This window comes from Anser anser (assembly GCF_964211835.1).
Source record: "Anser anser genome assembly, chromosome: Z".
Taxonomy (NCBI): Eukaryota; Metazoa; Chordata; class Aves; order Anseriformes; family Anatidae; genus Anser; species Anser anser.
In genome coordinates this window covers 75,896,990-75,921,565 of record NC_139723.1, presented here as the reverse complement: position 1 = coordinate 75,921,565, position 24,576 = coordinate 75,896,990, and the positions used below count along the sequence as shown (strand labels likewise).

The following is a 24,576-nucleotide window of genomic DNA, read 5'->3' as shown; positions in this document are numbered from 1 at the left end:
TCACTTACCAGGCCGCTGCACGTGCTGATTGCTGCTGTCCCGCTCCCAGAACCTGGCTGCAACACTGTGCCAATGAAGTGGCAATGAACGCCTGAGTGAGTTGCAATCTTTGCACTAGTATGGTTGCCACGTCTCTTCTCTACTATGTAGTTGTGGGAAAGAAATCCCATGTGGGCAGTCAAGTTGAAAAACAGATCCTTCTCCTTGTGGTTAATTTTATAATACACCGCATTTCCTTTTTTGCTGAGATCTCTCTTCTTCTTCGTGTTTGAGATGTGGTGGTGTAAATTAAAAGAAACAAAATGCCCACTTGCATCTACTCTTGCTGGATCAACCACGTGGTATTCTTGCAGTGTCTTGACAAATTGCTCTGAGAGGAAGGGGAAAAAGAAAAGAAGCAAAACTAGGGTAAGTGCTAGCCTGTTCAGAGGCTGTGTGATTTAAAGGAAAACTTGAGAGTGACAGAAGTTCACCACACAATCCTACTGGCACAATGGCAGACAGTACACAGACCACTTTGCAATACAGTCCTTACTTGGACTTTCTACTCTCCAATCACAACACATTTTAGAATTTGAACATTCTCCTTTTTAATTATTTTGTCACCATGCAAATCAAGTATTGACTCTCCCCATTCCCAATCCCACAAGAACTAGCAACACTGTCTTTCAACTAAGCACACTAGGCTCTGATCAGGGAGAAGATCCCCACACATTCAGAAAGCTGACCACCTGAAGGAGGAGACAGAGCCTTACAAATACACATACAAAAATGAAAGAAAATAATTCTAAGCAGCTTGGTGGTCAGTAGCATCAGCTTTAGCAGATGCTGCAGCAGAGGGAATTTTATAGAGTGGTTTTGAAAGAGAATAAAGTAAATGTACCATTTTGCATAAGGTTTTCCAACCAGGATAAGATTGGACACCTTGTCAGAATCTAGAAGAGGAAGAAATCAGGATCTACCAGGGAATTAAAGCATTGCTGGCATTCTTGTCTCTTGCCACAGAACACCTGTCACCGATTTAAAAAAAAAAAAAAAAGTGTAAAACTCAAAAGCCCCAAGCAAATAACAAACCCATGTAAGACACAGCCCCTAAGAACTCATACCCTAAAGGCCAGATCTTCAGCTGGCATACTTGATTTCAGCCCAAGAAATCACAGACTGAACATATTTCATCAAAAAGAAAGTGTGAGGATACATGTCATTTCAATTCCTCCTTTCCTAGGGCTGATCTCTATTTCCAAAGCCTCAGCTGCTTATACATGAAATGATTACATCTCATTCATTAATTAAGCTGGTTAACAAAGCAGTTAACCTGCTCCATAAGCTTTTCACAGCAATTTACTCCTCCCAACGACTGATAAGGCAATCCTTCTAGAAACACATCTCTCCACTGACTGCACCTTCAAAGCCACACAGGATAAATCATGCCCAGACACATTATCAGTCTGGATTCATCGCCTTTGGGAAGGAACATAGCTTCTCCGTTCCCATCAGCTGCAGTACGGGACACTACTGCTTGTGCGTCCTCAGGCTGTGGGCACTTCAGACACGTGCAGTGAAACAGTCCCAGTCAAAAAACAAGCAAACACACATCACACTTCCCAGCACATAAACTAAACTACATTAGCAATTTGGCCTTGTCTCAACAGCATCTTTTATTCCAGAAGCAAGCTTACCACTCTCCCATACAATAGATTTCTTCGTATGCAAGTCTTCCCAGCAGCCTACAATGAATTTGTGCCTTCACAGGTTAACCTACTGCAGTGGGCTCTTAGATCTCCACAGCTGCAGGTCTTGCCAAGAGGAAGACTCACACCTACCGCAAATACTGAGAGATGCCTCCTGCCCTTGTCCGCATCAGCATGGTGGGGACTGAGAGGTTGAAAACTCCATCCACACATTCCTGTCTGGAGTTTACACAGCGGGTTGACAGCACAGCAAGCGCCTGCTGCCTGACAATTTAGCAGCAGAAGCTACACTGAGGCCCTCCCTTCCTCAAAGTTTAGGGGGAAACCTCCAGAGGAAACCTCTCCTCTCTAGAGGAGAAACCCCCCGAAAACATCTTACCTGAAGAAGCTACATTACAAAACTTCTGGGTATTTCCCTCCATGTCACATACTATGCTAGCAAAGGCTGGGTTACAGAGAATGCTGATAGACCAGGCCCTCATTTCCCCATTTTTCAGCCCAGTTTATGGAACAATCTAATTAAAACCCTGAAGGAAATCTTACTTTCCACTGGGCAATACAACTTTGCTTGATGTCTTGAGCATTTTTGTTATGGCTTAAGTGTTAAACTCCATGCAAGACCAAAGGCTTGTGGTTTTGGACTTCAAATTGTTTGAGGAAGTTTTTTATTTCAGCGCTACAGTAATTAGTGTGTAGAGGTCAAGGCAATTTAGACATCATTGGTAAAACTGAAAACAGTGCCTAAGCATCTGGTGACACCAAGATTATCAAAGCAGAGAAGTCTAACTTCTTCCACCCACCCTTTCAGTACTCTTTTCTAAATGTTAGTCACTGGAGAGTGGAATTATGCTGAAATAATATTATACTGTAATATAACCGCAGAAATGAATTATTAAAAAGTCTGCAAAAGACCGGAGGGAATAAGATTACAACACAATGAAGTTTAACAAGATGAGGGTAAAGATATTTCTGCAAGTTATCATTATCAATATTAGCAAAGGCAATCCCATCAATATTAAAAGAATTAACTGAGCTCCATGTTAAGCCTAACATACCACTTGACCTTTCTAGCTGGAGATAAGAGTTTGAAACCAAGACAGGAGGTACAATTTTGATAATACCTTTCTGCTTTCCTAGGAAAGAAGAGCACTCAACAAAAAGGAAGCGGCAACAGAGAGAATAACTTAACACATGCAGTCTCTCTGCACAAGAATAATGGCTGTGTTCATCAATATTGACTTCCTCAAACATCCTACAGTAGCAATTAATACACATTAAAACACTACAGGCTAACATAAAACTTAGTGCCAGCAAACACAGAATAGAGGAAATGCATCTTGGTGCCAGTGATGATCTTCGGGGCTGGCATGCGGCTGGCATGGCAGGGTGTTCTTCGCATTCTCCACAAAAGCCCTACCTGTCAAGTGGCCCTGCTTGGGATTTGTATGCTAGGAAAGGGAAGACTCCCCAGGGATGCTTCGGAGCTTCGATGTGGACACCACTTTGCCTTCCACAACTGCAATCTGAGCACACTGGCTTGCATTGGCGCCCTAAGCATGGCTGTAACTTCACATTAAGAAAGACACATTCAGTCTGTGCTTTGCCTCGGAACCACAGTGCTTGAATGGGCCCTTCTGGACAGATGGACTAGCAAGGTTGGCGAGCAAGCCCCAGGCCCTTGGGGCTTGCTTAAGAAATCTAAGAATTGCTCAGCTCCTTTGAGAAACACCCCCTGCAGACCCTGCCAATTCTGTGACTTGACAAACATCTGATAATATTTAAAACCACTGCTGTCTGTACCACTCCTGTGTGGATTCAAATGCACAACACATGGCAGAGTACTGCCTATATTAAGAACTGCTGTATACAGAGCGGATAAACTAGGATAAAGAGAAAAACATTCACAATCTGTCACACATGACAGGAAGTGCATAACTCCTTCTAGACGGAAAGCTTTTTTTTCCTGACAAAATTCCTTTAAAACGTGACACATCATCACTTGCCATTGTTTCAACTTCATCCTTGCAGTTCATCTGCATCTGCTCCTCAGACCATCTGGCTTCTTTCCAAATGATCACGAGGGTAAGCACTAGTGTTGCTCACTGCTGTCAGATGTCTTCCCAAGCCAAAGAATGGCTCTGTACCCACAAAACACCCCTGAGCTGAAAAGACCCATCCTGGGGATCAGCCACTCAAAGAGGCCTTAGACATTTAGCAATGTTTAACTCTCTGACCAGCCACACTCACTGTGGATGCTGAGTGAAGACTGACACTTAACAGCTGTGCTAGACATTAGTTTTAGTCCTGACCATTGAATGTTTCACACTTAACGTTGCATTCAGTCTTCCTCTGAAAAAAAAAAAAAAAAAGCTGAATTGTCCCTCTAGACAAAGCTTAGAAAATGCTGTGCTTAGAAAACGAAATTAATTCTACATCCATTTCCAAATACCTGGCAAATAAACAGCTATATGTGCTAACACTGCTATCCCTGTCCCGTCCCTCTTAAGTGTCACAGAAACGCAATGATTGTATTCATTCACTCTAAATGTATTCTGTGTAAACTAACTTCAGGATAATTGTTGCTCATTTTCCAAGCAGCTTATTTAAACACTTTTCCTTTCCACTCTCTCTGAGGGGCACAGAAGACTTCCTCCTCTGTTCTCAGGCTCTCCCACTGACTGCACCACAGCTGTCGATTAGATCGGGAAGGTTTTCCGAAAGCAAAAATTCCTCCTACATTTTCAAGCCTTCGACCACTTGGCAGAGTCTTCCAGCTACTCATGATTTTCCTGTCTTGGGAACTGCTTCTCTTAATGCTCCTTAAACAGGCAACAGCATAAAATTTATGTTACACTACCCTAGCTGGACGTCCAGTTGCTGTAAAAGGGTGCAGTAAAGTTAAGCCACCTGAAGAAGCAGCCCAACATGCAGGGAGTGGTCGGTAGGAGGCTCCTCCAGCACGGGAGCCCTCAGCCTTAACATGCTGTCTTTGATGAACAGGAATAACTCAAAGAGTTTATTTTATATCCCAGGAATACCAACCCTTTGTAGTTTGTGCTGTTCAGTTCAGCAGTGAGAAACGATACTGGTGTTTAGAGAGATGCTAGGAAGGAAAAAAGAAAAGGATTTGGCGGTGCCTTTGCAGAGCACAAGTTAAGGACTTCCAAAAAGCAGCAGGAAGGCACAGAAGCACTGGACGTGGAGCTCACGCTCCACCACAGCGTAGTAGCAGCAAAGCCTCGGCGGGGGCTAACACACCGGAGATTTCAGTCTCCCCTGAGTGAATAACACCGGGAAACAGCTACTCGGTCCTGCGGGAAACAAACCCGGAGCCGGGCTGCCCGGCGGGGAGCCCTCCCCGGCCACCCTCCTTCCCTCCCTCCCTCGCTCTCCCCCTACCGCCGCCCGCGTACCGCTGACCTTGCCTCCCGTCGGGGAAAGGAGACCCGCCCGCCCCGCAGAGCGCCGGGACGTGGAGGACGAGGAGCCAGAAGGAGCCGCTCGCCGCTCGGCTCCGCGGGACACATGGCATGGTGCGGGCGGCGAGCTCCGGGGACGCCTCAGCCGGGCCGCGGCATGGCCGGGCAGCGGCGGCCTCCCGGCACCGCCCGCACTCCGGCGCCGCTCCCCCGAAGGGCTGCGCGGGGCCGGCCCGGTGTCTGATTTCTGCCGGCGGAGGAAGGAGGGCCGGGGTGGGGTGGGAGGGAAGGGAAGGGAGACGCTGCGGGAAGCCGCTGCCGGGAGCCCCCGCCTCGGAGCCGCCGGGGTTAAGGCGCCCCAAGGGAGAGGAGCGAACCGGGCGGGCAGCGAGGCGGGGGCTGCCGCTCCCCTCCGCCCTCCCTTCCTCTGCCTCGTTTCCCCGGCCCCACAGCGGGACCCCGCTCACACCGCCAAGGTGCTCGGGACACGCCGGTGGTCGAGGTGTTGGCCGCCGAAGAAGCGAGGCGTCGACCCGCCTGAGGTCAAAGGCTGCGTAGGGCCCAGCTGGCGTCTGCAGCCCCTGACACGGAGCGGCCATTACGCGGCCTCCAGGCTGCTTCCCCCTGTATTGCTGTGTTTTCAGGGTGTGTTACCGTGCTGGGGCTAATTCCAAACGTCACCCCACAGGTTCTTTGTAGATAAAGTTTGCAATCACCTCGTCAGTTACACCTTTAGCTGGGCACTGTGTACTCGTCACCATAGATCACTAAACTCAGCCTCAGTACCAGCCCACACACGTTGTTCTGCAGGTAGCTATAGATGCTCACACATGGCACCATTTTGATGCTGTCATAGAATCGAATAATAGAATCACTAAGTTTGGAAAAGACCTCCAAGATCATCTGGTCCAACCATCCCCCAACCACCAATGTCACCCACTAAACCATGTCCCTAAGCACCACGTCCAACCTCTCCTTGAACACCCCCAGACACAGTGACTCCACCACTTCACTGGGCAAACCTGTTCCAATGCCTGACCGCTCTTTCTGAGAAGAAATGTCTCCTAATTTCCAACCTGAACCTCCCTGGTGCAACTTGAAGCCATTCCCTCTAGTCCTATCACTAGTTATCTGTGAGAAGAGGCCGACCCCTGGCTCCCCACACCTTCCTTTCAGATAGTTGTAGAGAAACTGATAGTGGGTTCCTCAGTAGCCCCCTGCTTAAAACTGGCCATCCCATGTGTTTCTCTGATCATTTCGTGACAATCTGGACATCATGATGGACATTCTTCAGGCTTTCCCAAAGGGGAAGATTCTTGCATTAACTGAGGAGAACTCTCAAACTCCAGAGAATGAAAATGCATGAAAGAGTTAAAAATCCAAAGATTTCTAAATGAGTTAGAAATGTGGCTTCTCCCAGGCTTGGGACATGATAGCTCCAGAAATAAAACATATTTATAAAAGAGTAGTGATATTTGATTCATGAGTCATAATGTGCTCTCATCTAGCTAATGGAGTGACACAAACTATGAAGAAGAGGGTGATTTTGTGTAATATTGATATCCAACAATACTTACCAAAAGAAGATTTGTTCATTGCAAGGTGTTTATTTTGATACAGCTGTCCATATGTTTTGCATATGAGTAATGTTATCTTGCACTTTACAGTGACAAGTTTCCTGATGTGCTTACTGTTAGGATTCTTTGAATAGTCTAGTCACATATTGGGCAATAGACGCTTCTGTGACACTGGAAGATGTAGTTTGTTTAGATCTTTACCAGTACATCCCTGACATTAATTTAAAGCCAAGTGTGACCTGAAATTGATATAATATATAATTTAATAATTGATATAATATTTAATACTTGAAGTTTAAAAATTAAAATATTTAAAATAAATTTGAAATTTAAATAAATATGAGATATCTATGGTAAATAGAATAAAAAGGAAAATGTTAAAATGAACAGAACAGACTAGGAGCACTGGAAAGGGGGGATGAAAGTTCAAGGGATTGGCATATGTTTACAAACTGCTCGTTTCTTGAAGGCAATCAGAAAAGCAGTCCTTCTGTGCGAGGCATGTAACTATTTGCTTCAGCTTCCCGTCATCTTTTGGGTAGCTGTTCAGTGTGTATGCAGTGATACAACTAGTATTTTATGCAGGACCATATCTTGGCTTCCTTCTCAGCAGGACAAGTTAATTCCCATTGCCCATAATTCTCTTGAAGCATGAGATGTTTTTCCTGCCTTTTTTCTGAAACTACAAAGTTTCTCATTCTGGACTAACTCTCTCAACCTGCTCTTTCCTGCTTTCTTCCCTGATACCTCTTCTCCAGACAGCATCACATGAGAGAAAGAAAAAAAAAATCAGGATATATTGAAGAAATAATGGCTTAAGGAACTCTAGAGGGTTTGTGGAAATGTGGGTGTTTTGTTCTGATTTTTTGTTGTTGTTGTTAATGACTGAAAATTGTAGAAGTAAAAGCCATACAGAATGGAGAAAAACAACTGTGGGAATCTGAACCAAAATCTCTATAATTCCCTGGGCTTTCTGCCAGCTTCCACACACACACACACACCAGAAATGATTCACTGGGTGTAGTGTTAGAAAATATGCCGGGGTCAGTAGGATTCCTGCTTAAGAGCTGCAGTGGTGCTAGCCGACACAGTTCCCTACATTTAAAATGTGAAGCAGTGGCACAACTAGAAAGCGCTTAGGTGCTCTGCAGACATACTGAGGCCAGCTACTTAAATGCACTGACTTTATGGCACTCTGTCTTCCCAGTACAGGCCTGATTTAGGAGAGCATTTGTGGGCTATGAAAATAAAATACTTATATATTAAACCATGTAGTCATTCACAAGAAATAGTTAAAATCTAATGATAAGGAATTAATTAGTTGCCTCCTTTTCCAAAAGAGGCATAACCTGAGTTTTTGGAACCTTTTGTGAATGTTCGGGCTGTTTTTATTTTTATAATTCGACTTCATTTACAAAAAGGAAAAGAATACACCACCACATCAGCAGTGTTCTTGTGGCAGCAAAGGTATTGCAGTTCAGAAACTGCAGCTCAACACAGAAAATCCTCTATATTTATTGAATGGAGATCAGGAAAAAACAAACAAAACAAACAAACAAAAAACAACAACAACAACAAAAAAAAACAACAAAAACAAGATTTGTGATCAAGAGACACTGTCAAACCACCCATATCTGAAACTTTTTAAATTTCCTTATGTAGACCTGAAGACCAGAGGTAAAAGAAAAGTGTGTAATACTTTGTGTACTTGTATAAACGTGTGCAGAGGGACAGAAATGCAGTGGTTATGATTGGTGAGGAACTACAACATAAATGACATGATCTGATATTAAGGAGTTGCAAAAAAAATGAAGCTCACCTGAAAACAGTGAGAGAAATTCTGCTTCACTGGGAATGAAAGTCTCCTGCCCACAGTTTAAAGATCTAAAAGGCGTCTAATACGTGCTTGGTTGTCACTCCTCCATTCAGTAGATAGAAAAGATGCCCCTGGAGAAAGATGAATCCCCTTCTGCCATATGCAAGGTGAAGCACCATTTGGACCTGGCTGTCTGTTAACTGTGCAGGCGGCTTAACAATTTCCTTGGACGGGAAATGTTAAGGAGAGAAATCACATGTGAAGTGGTGGGCCATGTTAAAACTACGAAGTATTAGCAGAGAAATGAACTGAAAGGGAATGACTCTGAATCCCAAAGACTCTGGTGGAAAGATTGGTGAGTAATTATTGTGCATCTGTTCCTTTTTTTGGAGACATACTTAGAAGGAAGTTTGTAAGTACGTTTTTTTAAAAAAATCTTTTTCATGCTTTTTCATTTAGAGTCACAGTCTCTTCACCCAGCTAACTTCTGGTAATTGAGATGAAAACAGTGTTGGATCTCTCACTTTCCATTTCAGTTCTAGTCTTTAAAGATTTTTGGAATTTCATAAGTTACTCATGCAAAAAATATCTGCTTACATTCCACTTATGGCATGTCTGTGGATAGGTTCCAACAACAGAGCGAAGCAAACTCTAAAGTACTACGTGGTTCCATTACATGAGATTTTTGGGATGCTTACATTCAGAATCCTGATGAGTGTTCAGACTTGGGTTGTTATTTGTAATTGGTCAGATAATTCACAAAATGATCCCTTTCATGTAAACTTAAAAGCTCATTTGATCTTACTATCCGTATTAACAATTTTGAAGCAAGCTTGTGAAGCAACAGGTCACTTTGAAATTAACTTTCTATGAAAATTAGTGTCAGGAAAATATGTTCTTAGTGATGTACATAGAAAGCAGATGACGAGAGGATGTTAAGATGATTTTTATTTTTTTTTAAATTAAAATTTATATCTAGGTTTAAATAACGCTTTCTGGAGAACATGTCTATTCTGTGAAGTTTATTGATCATGTTTTCCTCTGGTCATGATGACTGTGTTATCTAACCAGGTTCTGTAATGAAAACCTGCTTATATTTCCTTCTACACTTTTAAGAAAAGAATTACTGTGAAAGCCTTCCCATGCTGTATACACACCAAATTGCACCAAATCTTCACTGTCAGGATGTAGAAAGCAGAGCTGTAAAACCCAGTTCAGACTGTAACAGTTCACTATCTGAATATAATCAAAATCATGAGATCATAGCCACGAGCTCATAAAAAGCCAATATGAGACCATATGAGTTCTAGAAATTAGAACTGAGAAAATAAATAAGTATGAAGTGTCCTTTCATTTTTCCTATTTCCCTCTATTTCCCTTTCTGCCTCCTGGTCAAATTAAAAAAAAAAAAAGGTGTTTTAATTAGAAGAAAATGCCATAAAAAGAATTATTCATAAAACAGTATCCTTTGGCAAGAAGGTAACATTTAAGAATAATGTCAAGCCCATCTAAGTAACACATTAATAACTCTTTGTAATGAAATCCATTCAAGACCTTTACCATTACCAGTCTTTTTTTTCAGTATGTCGAATAGAAAAAAAAATACTTTGCCCTAAGAAATAGTCCCATTTGGAATGTTTCTGTGTTTGAAATAATAATACAATATTTCAAAATATTCAATATTTCAAATATATTCAATATTTCAAAATATTGAAATATTGAAATATTTCAAAAACGTGCTTTAAGCTAAAAAATAAAAATTAAATAGAGGCTGTCATACTGAAAACAAAGCCCCATCTCCCTTGATAAAAAAGTTTCTGAACAGCATACAGCTGCTTCAGTCACTGCTGTAATCATAATCAATCCTTTGTTTTTGTAAGAGCTTTGTAAAGGAAGCAAAAAATGACATGGATCCGCCAGGGCAGGGTGAACTGTATGAAAATTATCATTTTCAGCGAATGTGTATTTGGCATGTTTATCTGAAACACTATTAATGCAATTTGGGAAATGCATGCAGGCGCACATTTATCACTGATACAAGGGAGCGGTTGCTGTTGGTGTGAGCTGGTGCAAGCTTTCCAAGTTTACTCTGTAGATAGATGCTATCTGAAGTCAAGCAAGCCAAGCTAGCCCAATGGGTTCTTTTAGCACAGTATTAAATAAACACCAAAATGCCTCTCCAAAAACTCTAAAGGATCCGCTTGAGGTTTCAGAAGCAAGCAAACCAGACCCTATTTCTGTTATTGCCAGAACTCTCCTCTAAAGCTTACGCCCATCAAGATTTTGGGGTTGTCAAAAAGACTGAGCCAGTAACACAAGTTGCACTGGCACTTTGATGAAGGGAAGACTCCAGGAAGTTTCACATTGCAACAAGTCTTTAGCAGCATTGCTGCATTGACATGGAACAAGTGGAAAATAATATTTCCCAGAATAATAATCATTAGGTAATGTATCTGATGAATTTTGCAATAGTTTTTAAAAAAATCTGGTGACTTTTTTAAACATTTTTCCAGCTACAGAAATGTTCTGATGATGTGATGAGTAAATTATTCAGTGAATATTTCATTTATTATTCATCTAGCTTTAGCAAGTTCCTTTACCTACCTCTAAAACTTCTTCTCTGAGGTGAAGAATGACGAAAGAAAAAGACAAACCAGTGGAGACTGGAAAGCCTGTCTGGTGGCCAGAACATGAGCAAAAAACCTGGACAAGCAACCCGTGCTTGCAGCCCTGATTTCAAAACCCACTGCCAGTATTCCCACCAGCTACCTCAGTTCACACTTGGTGGCTTTTTCTGGGTGGCTAATGAAAAAGCAATGTATGTGCGGTACAGTTTCCCTCCTCTCTCCCCGATGCATCTTTATTACTGTGCAGCCTCCACAGTGTACCAACAAGATACACAGGGCAGGGGAAGATTCACACGACATAAAAAAAAAAAAAAAATTCATGCAAGACATGGTTTCTGCAGTTTTCCCAGTAAAATGCTTAGAACTGGGTGTACAGGCAGCAATGTGGTCAGAATGGGGCAGAATTCAATCCAGAGAAATCCACTTCTGCACTCTGTCCCGTCACTGTGGTTATGTCTGTTACGGTTGTTGCACTGCTGGTGCAGAAAGATCCTCGACCTTGTGTCCTGCCAGCACTTTTGTGGTCTGCTGTGCAGCACCAGTGGGGCTGTTGTGTTTCACTGCAACCATGGCATAGTCAGGGGGAGAGAACGTCAGAAAGTGATGACATTCAACAGGCTAAGGGATGCATATTAATGCCCTACTATTGAAAATACTACCTGAATGCAACCCTGGTCAGTGATTAAGAGGTATGCAAGCCTAGAAAGAAATCCGTAACTTGGAGGAAAGTGGGGAGGAAATGTCAGGGGTCTGTCTTGCAAGGCCCTCTGTGTCCAGCCTTTTGAAAGCACTTTATTTCAAAATTTTCTTTCATCCTGGTACCAACGCATTTAGCACAGCAAGCCTTCTGGAGGCAAAGCCTTCCCATGGCATTACACTGCTGACTCCAGGAAGTTATTCCTTCATTATGTGCCATACAAATGATGCATAAAACTTCCTGATTACCCCCGTTCCCCGTTAGCACTGCCGCTGGCTGGTACCTCCACAGGGTCACCGCAGCTGGAAAGCAGAGGGAAGGGTGGAACCACCGGCAACAAATGGCACACGGCCGTGTCCGTGCAGGAACTTCCATCAAACAAATCATCTTGGAGGCTACGGAGAAACAAAGCCGCCTGTTAAACCTTCCTTTAATCCCCCCCACAGGATCCATTTCTCCCTCGAAACCTGCCCTCGCTTCGGTCCATTCAAAGCCGGAGGTGGGGATAGGAAAGCCCCGGATCCTCTCCCCACCTCCTGCCTCCTTTTCCTCGGGGGTCTCGCAGGGATCGCAGCCGGGGGCCGAGGCACGGGCGGCTCCCGGCGGCTGCCGGCGCTGCGGGGCCCCCTGCGGGCGGGCGGGCGGCGGCCGGAGCCGCTCCGGGACCTTTCGCTGCCCTCCCCGGGGCTGGGGGCAGCCGCACGGCCCCGTGCACCTGAAAGTCGAGGACGGGCACCGCCGGGCCGCCCCGGGGCTAGGAGGGGGGATCGGCAGGATGCCCAGCTCGGGATATTTTGGGGCTCCGCGGTTTGCCCGTCCCCATCCCGCAGGCGGATCTTTTGGGGACGGAGGAGAGCGCCGCGGGACGGCTGCGAAAGAGAGGGGGTCAGGGGGCTTCTTCACGACCTGAAACACCGTGCAGACTTTTTTTTTTTTTTTTTTGGGGGGGGGGGAGGTGTTGATGAGCACCACCCCGGCTCGGGGGCGCGCATCCCGCTCCCCTCCCGCCCGCTTTTCCCAGGCGAAGGCTCCAAGCGGGACGCGTAAAGCCGGGGCGGGGGGAGACGGGGGACGAGGGGTTGGGGTTGGGTTTTTTTTGGGGGGGATGGGGGGTGGGGGGGGGCGCCGCTCTCAGCACCCGGGAGAGCTCCGCCGCCGCCGCCGCGCATGCCCCGGCCCCGCGGGGCGGATATAACAGCGGCGGCCGCCCCCGGCCCGCCCCGCACAGCCCCTGCTGCCCGCTCCGTGCTGCTCCCGGGGACGGGGAGCGCTGCCGCGGAGCCGTCCCTCTGCCTTCTCTTCCCTCCCTTCTCCCCTCCGTCCCTCCCCTAGCATGGGATGGGAGAGCCCTGCGAGCGCGGTCCCTGCTCGGCAGCCGCCGGCATGAAGGAGGGAGCGGATGGGGAGCCCTGGGACGCGGCGCTGGACTGGTTGGAGGGAGCCCCGATGGGCAACAGGAGCAACGCGTCGGCTTTCCTGCAGCTCCTCAAGAACATCAACCTGGAGAGAGCCGATGGGATGCAGGGGGACAGCTCCGACGTGCTGCGGATCGTCATCTCCCTGGTGTACTCGGTGGTGTGCGCCCTGGGTCTGGTGGGCAACCTGCTGGTGCTCTACCTGATGAAGAGCAAGCAAGGCTGGAGGAAGTCCTCCATCAACCTCTTCGTGACCAGCCTGGCGGTGACTGACTTCCAGTTTGTGCTGACCTTACCCTTCTGGGCCGTGGAGAACGCGCTGGACTTCAACTGGCTCTTCGGCAAGGCGATGTGTAAGATCGTCTCCTACGTGACGGCCATGAACATGTATGCCAGCGTCTTCTTCCTCACTGCCATGAGCGTGGCTCGGTACCGCTCCGTGGCTTCAGCCTTGAAGAACCAGCGGCGAGGTGACCCGCTGGGTGGCTGCTGCTCTGCCAAGTGGCTTTGCGCACTCATTTGGTTGTCGGCCATCCTGGCTTCTCTGCCCCAAGCCATTTTTTCCACCACTGCCACCGTCTTTGATGATGTGCTCTGCCTCGTCAAGTTCCCCGAGGGCCGAGGCAGCAACGCCCAGTTCTGGCTGGGTCTGTACCAAACCCAGAAGGTGCTGCTGGGCTTTGTGCTGCCACTGGCCATCATCAGCCTCTGCTACTTGCTCCTGGTGCGCTTCATCAGCGACAAGCACGTTGGCAGCACCTGCAGCGGCCCCAGCACCAAGCGCCGCTCCAAAGTGACTAAGTCGGTGTCCATCGTGGTGCTGTCTTTCTTCTTGTGCTGGCTCCCCAACCAAGCGCTGACAACGTGGGGCATCCTCATCAAGCTCAACGTGGTGCGCTTCAGCGCTGAGTACTTTCTCTCCCAGGTGTACCTCTTCCCCATCAGCGTGTGCCTGGCGCACTCCAACAGCTGCCTCAACCCCATCCTCTACTGCCTCATGCGCAGGGAGTTTCGCAAGGCACTGAAGAGCCTCCTCTGGAGGATCACCTCGCCTTCTCTCACCACCATGCGCCCTTTCACCGACACCACCAAGCCCGAGCAGGAGGAGCAGGCCCTGCACACCTTGGTGCCCGTACACCCCATCGCAGCTTCCTCCACGGCTGCAGCGGTGCAGCCGGAGCTGGCTTACTACCCGCCCGGGATGGTGGTGTACAGCAGCCGCTGCGACATGCTGCCTGCTGCCTCCACGGAGCAACGCTGCTGAGATGGCTGGGGAGGGGCCCGGGGGTGGGACCGTGGGGTCTGCGCAGGATGTGGCCCTGGGACACTGAACGCCTGGTAGGGACGAGGGGAGGAGGGATGGGCAGAGAAGCCCTTCTGGGGTTGTCTGTTCTTGGAGGCTTGTTGGTGGAAATCGTCTCGCAAGTGTGTGTCATCCCTCCCCCTGCCCCCAGCCTGGAGAACAGGAGTAGGAGAAGGTGCCTGTGGTGCACTGGGGATCAGAGTGTCTCTAGGAGATGCTTTTTAGTGCTTGCACCTGTCCTAGCTCCTGTGGGAGCCCCGGCTGGGGGCACACGGTCGGATGCCGGGTGTGCGGGGCCGTGTGGGATGAAGCGAGGCTGGGGAGACCTGGCTGTGCTCCCACAGCCCAGCAGCACAGCCAGCAAGGGGCCAGCATCTCTCCTGCCCCTCTGTGCCTCTGTGGCAGAGAGGAGGAGTGGAGTTGCTTTCTTGCTGCTGTGTGGCATCACAAATGATGCCAGCCTGGCCATGGTCACCCCTCACCAGGCTCCGGTGAGGGCACAGGCGTCAGGCAGCGGATGTGGGTACAAGGCTTCTGCTTGTCCAGGCTCGGATCCTTTCCCTTCTCTTAAGCACCCAGGAAAGAAGGGACAAGGAGCGTTGTGCTCCCCTCCAGATCCTTGCAGCATCTGCTTTTCCATCTCCCTCGTCCCCTCTGCTACCGCCGTGATACAGAGCAACCTGAACAGCCAAGGAGAAACCCCAGGGCAGGACTTGCAGCTTTGTGGTGAGGTGTTGCTTTGCCTGGGTTTGGAGGGGAGGGAGTGACACCCCCATGTCCCCTGGCATCGTGTCCCCCAGCCTCGCTGCTGGGGGAGAACCCACAGCCCCAAACTTTGTGGGGTGTCCCTCCAGGGGCACGGAGGCTGCAGGCTCTGCCCTTGCGCATCAGACTGTTTGGTAACTCGCTGCAGGAGACCAGCACAATTGTAAATAAAGAGGAAAAAACAGATTGCACCCACTTCAAACTGTTTGCTCCAGGATACTTCTTGGTTCAGCTAAAGCCAAGCACAAAGGTTTGTGTTCTGCTAAAGTCTTTGTTAAGGGTCTGCATTGATACTTGCCAGTGTTTTGATTAATTCAAGTTCAAATACTCTGGTGTGAGGAGCCCTAGAGGCTGCAGTTCGGAGCTCTCACCCTGGAGAAGGGCAGGGGGAGTGCCTGTCCCATCCAGTGTTCCAGAGAAACAGCTGGGAAATAATTCGGGATTGGTCTGAAGTGAACTTTTAAGGGCATGAAAAAGTGTAATTTCAAGCTGTGAAACTTTTTATGGTAAGGTTATAGATTTCCTTTTTAAAATATTTTTAATATGAGGAAAACGATTTTAAATGGGAAGGTCGAAGTATTTCTTTTAGAAGATGGAAAAATGCAACAGTTCTGGCTTTGTTGTCAAAACAGGCTTATTAATACCCAAAACTGCAAGTGGGATGAATATATTGATACAATATTCAAAAGCCCTCTCTATTTCCACCTCCCTCCCCTGCAGCCTGACTCTGCTAAGGAAAAAAAGCGCTTCTGCAGAGGGTTGTTTGTCACCTCTAAGCACAAATGCAGAACAAACTTGCTATTTCTGTCCAGAGAAAATTGCAGTGCCATTAGTGGCAATTATGCTTTGCAGACTCCTTTAGGTTTACTGTACATGCCAATAACTCCTGTTGTAAAATTCCAGTTTGATCTGGGAGCAGCTGGTTCTGCTACTTGTAACAAGAAGCCGTTCCTTTTTTCAAGTCAGCAGAGACTTCTACTACAGCCTTGGGTGCTTCCTAACTGGGAAGATACTGAGATTTGCAAGGTGCCTGGAGAAGAACAGCAGAAGTGAGCTGGCAGCTGATGGACTTCTTTATAAAGATGCAAAGACTCTGGGGGGGGAAAAAATCAGATATATCCACAGAAGAACTTGAGCATTTAAGTACTGTACAACCGTCCCTCTAAGTTCATAAATGCTGACTGGACTGCCAGTTGAAGTGTGTAGGTACTCAAAGTTTTTCAGTAAAATTTTTTGTGCCTAGAAGTGTGCTCCTGAGCATGCCTAAATCTGCTTATGTCTGTAGCACCTCTGCATTTCATGGGGATCCCGCAGTCAGGACTGGCTGCTGCGCGTACCCTAAGGGGTACTCTGGCACAGGACACCCTGTACCAGGCCACACCAAGTTAGGAGGGGCTGCAAACTTGACTCATTCTCCCTGTCCCTCTGCATCTCTCTCTAAATATGCTTCTCCTGCCCTGCCTTCAAATGCGTGTGCAGATCATACTCTTTCCTCTTCCCTTTTGAGGTACTGCTCCAGTGGGCAAAGCTCCTGCCCACAATCTGGGAGATGCTCCTTTCCGTATCCCTGGGGAATGACTGAATCTCCAGGCTTCTCTGTCGATGTGCTTGAATCCTCTGGCTTGAAACAGTTTCCAGATGTATGAGGTGCTCACTGTTGTGGTTCAGAAAGTGAACTGAGTGCTACTTTGCAGCATAACAAATAGGGCATGAGCCCTAGAGAGGAAGTACCAAGATTTTTTCCTTGTATGAATAAACACAGAAGAGAAATTGGATCCAGGTCTGGCTCCCAGGTTTCACCTTCCAGAGGAAAATGATTAACCTGGCTGTATAATCAGAGGCTTATTCTTGCTTCCGGATTCTGGTTCAATTAATGTTTCAGTATGCCATGCGTGATGAGATAGCTCTCATAGCCTGTGAGCTTTCTGGCTGTATAAATCTACCAGTCTAATGTGTCAAAGGATTTGTAAGAAGTGCATTCGGGTGTTATGTGTTCTGGGAGAAAGCCCTAATACCTGTGCTAGCAGATGAAGAAAGCTACACTGTTGTGTGAGAAAAGTGTGCCACAAACGTCTAACTCCAGGGCTCAGACAGACTTGAGCATATCTCCATAGAACAGGAAAAAGCACCTAAATTAAGAAGAGAGGATGGATCTTGAAGCCAGATTCTTTTCTTGGTGTTTGCTATTGAACAGCAGAGCTTCTTATTTGGCTTGCTGTGATTGTAATTCCTATTCTCAAATGCTTTAATGCTCTTGTGCATTACATAGAAAACTATCCAGGTATCTGAAATATAGATTTGAATTTCAGTAGATAGTGAATTGCCTAAAAGACCTCCTCTGTGGTGCTCAGCATGACAAAACCCGTGTGCTTTTGTAGATGTCGATGTACACATTATTTTGTGGCAGAAAACCAACCCATAGTTCAGAACAAATCATAGTCATGATGAGAGGAAGCCTCAGATACTTGATCACAAAAGATGTAAAAACCTTACATATGGCAAATCACCTGACTAAGACAATATCCTGGTTGTGTAGAGAGGGACTGGACTATGGACTAAGAGGGCTACTCTCTCTTAAGCCACTGATCCACCAGGTCTAGGTCACAGATACGGTGTTTGAAAGAGGCACAACTCATCCACAATTGGTCAGAGGTTGGTTTATGCCTGACCTGCAGCTCAGGCTGTGTAGCCGGTCAGTGTGTGTCCAGCGTGGCCAAAGAGCACGGCTCTGGCTGTGCACGAACAGAGAGGAATTTTGCTTCACGTGTGCTGTGAGTCCCAGCTATCCGTGCATGAAATCTGGGCTCCGCGTTGCGTGGGCAGCGGCTCCAGCCTGGGCACGGGGAGCACTGGCTGTGCGCACAGCATCAGGCATGGGGCCAGAGCAGAGGGTCTTTCCAGCTCCAGCCTTGAGAGTACGTTTTCACAGCAACAACAGGGTATCGTGGGTTTTCCTAAGTAATCTGTAAGTTGCAACGCTCTTCAAAAGCTCCTGTTTCCTCCAAATATTGGTGTGTTCGTTTGTAACAATCACCTTTTCGTGGACTGAAATAAACACAGCTGAAGTGTTTAAAAAAAGCGATACTCACAGAGTTCTTTAAGAGAGATTTTTTTTTTTTCTTTATGGGTCTCGTCCTGCTGGAGATTCCTCTTCGGGTGCTGCTCGAAGTGCACATCGCTGAGGAGCGACAGGAACCCGAAGGTGCAGACTGACATCTAGTGACAGTCTGAGAGAACCTGCAAAGCCCAGATATTCTGATGAGGCACAAAATCTGATTGCTCAAGGACTTTTAAATATCTACACCCCTCAAGTAACTAACCAAGCTCTTAATACGTTAACAACCTCACATCTCATTTCCAGGTTTCCCTTTGAAATGCCTCTTTGGTAGAAAATGTTTGAATCATTTTGGCGCTCATTTCAGCAGTAAAGCAATGCAGTCCCATTCGACCCTTTTCACTACCATCTGCCTTACAACTTGGTTATTCAGTCGGGTGCCTGCACAGAAAGCTGATGTAACAGACATCTGTGAGCTGAACAGGCATCGGCAGGGGTGCAGTGCGGCTCAAGGGCATTAGTGTGGGAGCCTGGTCGGTAGTTTTTAGTGAGGGTTATTTCTCTCTTGCTTCAAAAGAGAATTCTGATTAAGCCGTCCAGAGGGGGCTATTGGAAATACCTTTTTGTCATGATTGCTCAGTTATAAGAGCTCCCTCCAGGTGCACTCTCAGCAGCAGTGATCAAAACAAAGTCTGCAAGAGAAGGTTTGGCAGTGAGTTAACTTATTCCTTTGCTAAGAGTGGCTGCTAACACACCTTAGACATGTTCCCTAGTTGCAGAGAGTTGTTTTCATTAGAGTAAATGCTTCCAAATCCATATGAATTTGCACATATGGGCAGGTTTCTCAGACTATGTTTGTGTGTAGCCTCACAGTAATTCCCTAAACCTTATGTGTAAGATACAGACTCACAGGACACCAGAATAAATTGGGGGAAAAACAAACAAACAAAGATCAATGCCCAAACCCAACGAAACAGCTGGAGACAGAAAACATTTCTTTCATCAAGCAAAATTTTTGAAACCCTGACCTATCTCCTTAGGGAGTGCTAAAAGAAAGTTAAGGTGAGTCACTTTAGACTAACCAGATTGGGGAAAAAAATAAAAAAAAATAAAAATAAATAAAGATAGCTCATTTTCTTGGGCTAATGAGTTAACATTCCTCCACAGAATCTGTGCTGTTCCTTGCTTAGGCCACCTGAATGAGGGCAGTCATTGCAGAATGACCAAATTAAGTATTCAGCACTGACTTGTAGTGTCAATGTTCATTGAAGCTTTCCACTTTCATTCAGAAGTCCCATTTAGCTTCCTGCTGGATAAAACTGAAATCTTGTAGAAAAAAAATGAGTTTTTGCTGTATTTGTGAAAAAGTTTCTGATCAGCTTGGACAAGAAATATGAAAATCAAATTACTTTCCATTTTTTCTTTTCAAGCCCAATCCTAAAGCTGAGATAATAAAGTTGTTAGCAATTTATAGATACCAACTGTTAGTCCTGGGTCAAAATGATGGGGAAATCACATCTGACCAACCTGATAATCCTCTATGATGACACAACTAGCTTGGTGGGTAGGGGTGTTGATTATCTCAACTTAAATAATGCTTTTGATGCTCCCCCATATTCCCATAGACAAACTGAGAAAGTTTGGCTAGATAAGTGGAAAGTGAGCTGGGTTGAAACTGGCTGAACTGGGTTGTGATCAGAAGCACAAAGTCCACCTGGAGGCTGGTGACCAGCAGGGTACCTGAGGTCGATATACTGAAGCCAACTCTGATAAATATCTTCACTAATGATCTGAACTGTGGGACACAATGCATCCCATCGTGTTTGCAGATGACAAAAAAAGGTGTGGGTGTTTGTGGGGGTGGTTCCACCATTCAGAGGAACCTCAGCAGGCTGCAGAAATGGACTGACAGGAACCTCAAGCAAGGGAAATGCAATGTCTTGCACCTGGGGACAGATACACGTGTCTGGGGAAACCAGTACAAGCAGGGGCTGGCTGGCTGAGAAGAAGTTGACAGAAAAGGACCTATGGAACCTCTTGGGTGGACAAGTTGAATACGAGCCAGCAAAGTGGTCTTGCAGCAAAGAAGACCAACAGCATTCTAGGCTGCATGAGGCAGGGCATCACCAGCAGGTCAAGGGAGAAGATCCTTCCCCTCTGCTCAGCACTGGTGAGGTGACATCTGAAGTGCTGGGTCCAGTTCTGGGCTCCCAGTGCAAGAGAGATAGGCACTCATTGGAGGGATGCCGGTGATGGGCTGTGAAGGTGACTAAGGGCTTGGAGCATCTGACATGCAAGGAGAGGCTGAGAGATCTGGGGTTGTTTAGCCTGGAGCTGAGAATGCTCAGGGAGGTCTTAATGTGTGTAAATTCTTGCTAGGTCAGGGGATTACAGCGAAGAGGACAGAAACAGACAAGAGGGGATAGACAGAAACTGAAATTCAGTCTTTTTTTTTTTTTTTTTAATGTAGGAAAGAACTATTTTGTGGTGTGGCCAAGCACCTGGACAGATGCCCAGAGGCTGTGGAGTCTCCGTCTTTGGAGATGTTCAGAATCGGACCAGACACAGTCCTGACCAGCCTGCTTTAGCTGACTCTGCACTCAGCAGTGTCATTGGACTGAGTGATCTCCAGAGGCAACCCCAACTATTCTGTGATTCTACAATGGCAAATGAATTGCTGTGAATACATCTTTGTTCTGATATGATGGAATCAACATATGTCTGTATTGCTTGATATTTATTCTGAAAAAACTCTAAAAAATCCAGTTTATGTCCTCAAATCACCTCCTGTTATATATTTCAAATCTTCTATTCTATATTTATGGTAATAAACACTTAAACTTCAAAGCTGTTTTTATTGTTCTTTTTATTTCTACTGAAAGAGCTCTAAGGGTTTAAAGGAAATATAACTTACATTTTTTTTCTTCAAGACATCTCCCACTGAGCTCCAGATCACATCCAGTGATGCAGTTATGTGGGCAGAGAGCTACCTATGAGCTCCTGAACCAAAGGTAGCAGGGATCCTACAGCTCCCAGGACATACTAACGATATTAACCTGTACAGTTGATCATAAATAATGAAAAGAATCATGAATCTACTTTGAATTTCAGATTTGGGGTTACATGTTCAGAGATGTAGGTTGATGTCCTGGTTTCACCTGAGATGGAGTTAATTTTCTTTATACTGGCTGGTATGTTGCCATGATTTAGGTTTAGGATAAGAATAATGCTGATAACACACCGATGTTTTAGTTGTTGAAGAGTAGTGCTTGCACTAAGACAAGGACATTTCAGCTTCTGTTACAGCCCTGCCAGCGAGGAGGCTGCGGGTGCACCAGGAGCTGGGAGGGGACAGAGCCAGGACAGCTGGCCCAGGCTGGCCAAAGGGATGTCCTGTACCAGGTGGCATTGTGCTGAACAATAAAACGTGGGGGGTTTGGCCAGGGGTGCATGGACACTGCTTGGGGGCAGGCTGGGCATCAGTCAGCAGGTGGTGAGCAACTGTATTGTACATCACTTGTTTCGTGTATGTATTTATGGTTATTGTTAGTACCCCTTCCTATTCTGTGCTTTAAACTGTCTTTATCTCAACCTACGAATTTTACCTTTTTTCCCAAATTTCTCCCCCATCCCACTGGGGGGCAGTGAGTGAACGGCTGTGCGGTGCTGCGCTGCCTGCCGGGTTAACAACAGCTCCGTTGGTGCCCAGTGTGGGGCATGAAGCTCTGGGGTAGTGACAGATCTGGCCAGGGCATGTTAAAACAAGTTGGTTGTAAGCATGATAATATTTTAATAGCTTCTGGTCACAATGTTGATTTATTCATTCACAGTGTTATTTGCTCTCAGGCTTGTTTGTCTGTGTTCAGCACACACTCATGTTACACCCACCGTGAACTTAATGTGGTATTTGTACTCAGTATTGCTATCATCCTTACACTGCAGGAACCTTCTCATGGCAACTATTAATAAGCACGCTGTTTACCTCTTCTCCTCCAAGCGAGTTACAATAGTTCATGAAATTTTTGAATATTCCTGGGATGTTCAAACTAGCATGATCCTGCTGCTATATCTTCTACGTGTGTTTCCAGATTTGTCTAAGTTCAAACCACTTCTAAAGAATTCCACCCAGAGATGTGCCCTGAGGCAGGGTGGCTGTGGTGGTGAGGTGTGTGGGAGGATGTGGGCAGGTATCTACCATGGTTGTCACCTCTGATGGTTTTGGAACTCACCCCTGAGCTTAATCCTAAAAAACTGATAGTATTTTTTTAAAAAGGTGTGCCCCTGTCCTGGCAATGCCAGAGACTTACAGCTCACCGCACTGTGTTGGGGTCTGGCCTGCACCTATCAAAGTGCACTATTCAATAGTACTCAGCACCCTCAAGAGGAAGAAAATGCCTCTGGATCTGATCCAGCTCCTGCAGCAGGCACTGCAGCTAATCCAGTTCCCCTGGCAGGCTCTGTGGCACATCCAGCCCCACAACAGGCCCTGCAGCTGAACCAGAGAACCAATTCGTGCTGGTATCAGCCACCCCTACAGTGAAGAAGAAACACTGGATGTGAAAAGTGGCTCATCTAGTAAGGGAGAAGACTTCTAACAAGAAGGGAAAGGAGAAAGAATGTGGTGAGATTGGCTACCCTGAAGTAGGGTTGTCACAAGAACTGGGAGGAAGAAGCAGAAGTGATGACCAAGGCAGTACCCCCCTGATCCCTGTCACTGAGTGAGCTGTGAAGCGCACAAAAAGATTTCAGTCATCATCCAGGTGGGCACGTTGTCACCTGGCTGTTCCCATGCTGGGATAACGGGACCAGTAGCCTGCAATTAGAGGAAGCCAAGCAGCTGGGATCCCTCTCTAGTAAGGGGGTATTGACAAAGCAATGGGAAAAGGGGCAAGCCTTCAGCCTCTGGCGGTGACTTCTGTGAGATGTAAAGGAAAGGTATCCCTTCAGGGAAGATGCTTCATGTCACCCAGGCAAGTGGACTGACGTGGAAGGGGGTATCCAGTACCTGAGGAAATGAGCTGTGCTGGGGGTGATTTATGATGACCTGGACATGACCAGTTATCCAAAGGTCCAGGTGAAGTCAAGTGCACGTAACTCTTGTGGCAGAGTCAAGGACTCAGCCACAGCAGGTGCTGCCCTGCCAGCAAGGGGCTGGGGGTGCACCAAGAGCTGGGAAGGGACAGAGCCAGGACAGCTGGGCCTGGCTGGCCAAAGGGGTGTCCCACACCGTGTGGTGCCGTGCTGAACAATAAAACTGGGGGGAGTGGGCTGGGGGGCTGCTGCTGCTCAGGGGCTGGCTGGGCACCTGTTGGTGAGCAGTTGTGTTGTGCATCACTTGTTCTGTGTGTATATATATATATATAATTATAATAATTGTTGTTCTTTTTATTTTTCATTCCTTTTCTGTCCTATTAAACCATCTTTATCTCAACCCATGAGTTTTACCTTTTATTTCCAAATCTCTCTCCATCCCATGGCAGGGGTGAGCAAATGTCTGTGTGGTGCTGAGCTGCTTGCTGGGTTTAACCACAACAACTGAAATCTTGGATTCTGAGTACACTTGATAAAATGTAATTGCAAATTAAATAGTACAAAAGGAATTTATAGGCATGCTGTTCATAAAAGAACAACACATTTTGATAAGATGCTGTCTCTCTCTCCCTCTCTCAGAGATAACCACAGTTTTAACAACTGTTTTATTGCCAAGTTTTGCAATGTTATGGCAATCTAATAATATTTGGGATATGTTTCTTAAAGGCTCAGCAAATGGGATGTTAGAATTTCAGCATTTATTTAAGAACCAATTACTTCAGCCCTTACAGTCTCCGGAATCTGATAGCTTGCAAATTGTATTGCAAAATAGTATTTTTTGCACCAAAAAAAAAAAAAAATCGGGTCAATGTTGAAAAACAAAAGGAATCATCTGGGATACATTGGGATACATTTGCACTTATATCCTGATCTGCCAGCCACACAACTCCAGGCTAGTGATCCCAGCCTCTAATAAAAGGCATCACTGCCAGAACCTTTTCCTTTCCCCCCGCCACTCCTTAGACCCCACACTTTGCACCCACTGAGCAGAGGAGCCCTGAGAACAGAGGTGCCAAGGAATGCTGCCTCTTGTCCTCTCTGTTTGCTGTGACCACTCTTCCTGCCACCCAACGCACCTCGGCTGCTGGGAACCAGTGCAATACAAACCGGCCTGTCGGCC

At 46.5% G+C, this 24,576-nt stretch overlaps 2 protein-coding genes across 4 annotated transcripts in view; one reads left to right on the top strand and one right to left on the bottom strand.

Annotated features, from left to right (window-relative positions):
• ADAMTS12 (ADAM metallopeptidase with thrombospondin type 1 motif 12) overlaps positions 1-6,080 on the bottom strand; it is a 171,716-nt gene extending 165,636 nt beyond the window's left edge. Inside the window, exons 1-3 of one of the 3 annotated variants that reach the window (XM_083818568.1) lie at positions 5,112-5,248; positions 884-1,010; positions 9-370 (exon numbers count right to left, since the gene is read on the bottom strand). In XM_083818568.1, coding sequence (XP_083674694.1) covers positions 9-370; positions 884-893 — 372 coding nt within the window. In that variant the 5' untranslated portion in view covers positions 894-1,010; positions 5,112-5,248. Of the gene's footprint in view, positions 1-8; positions 371-883; positions 1,011-5,111 lie in introns of all 3 variants that reach the window. The other 2 variants (XM_083818567.1, XM_083818566.1) reach the window with 2 other exon arrangements.
• Positions 6,081-13,030: 6,950 nt separating this feature from the next.
• On the top strand, positions 13,031-18,388 carry RXFP3 (relaxin family peptide receptor 3). Its single transcript, XM_083819264.1, has one exon. It carries the CDS (start codon positions 13,166-13,168, stop codon positions 14,504-14,506), a length of 1,341 nt encoding a protein of 446 aa, XP_083675390.1. The 5' UTR covers positions 13,031-13,165; the 3' UTR covers positions 14,507-18,388.
• The last annotated feature ends 6,188 nt before the right edge of the window (positions 18,389-24,576 follow it).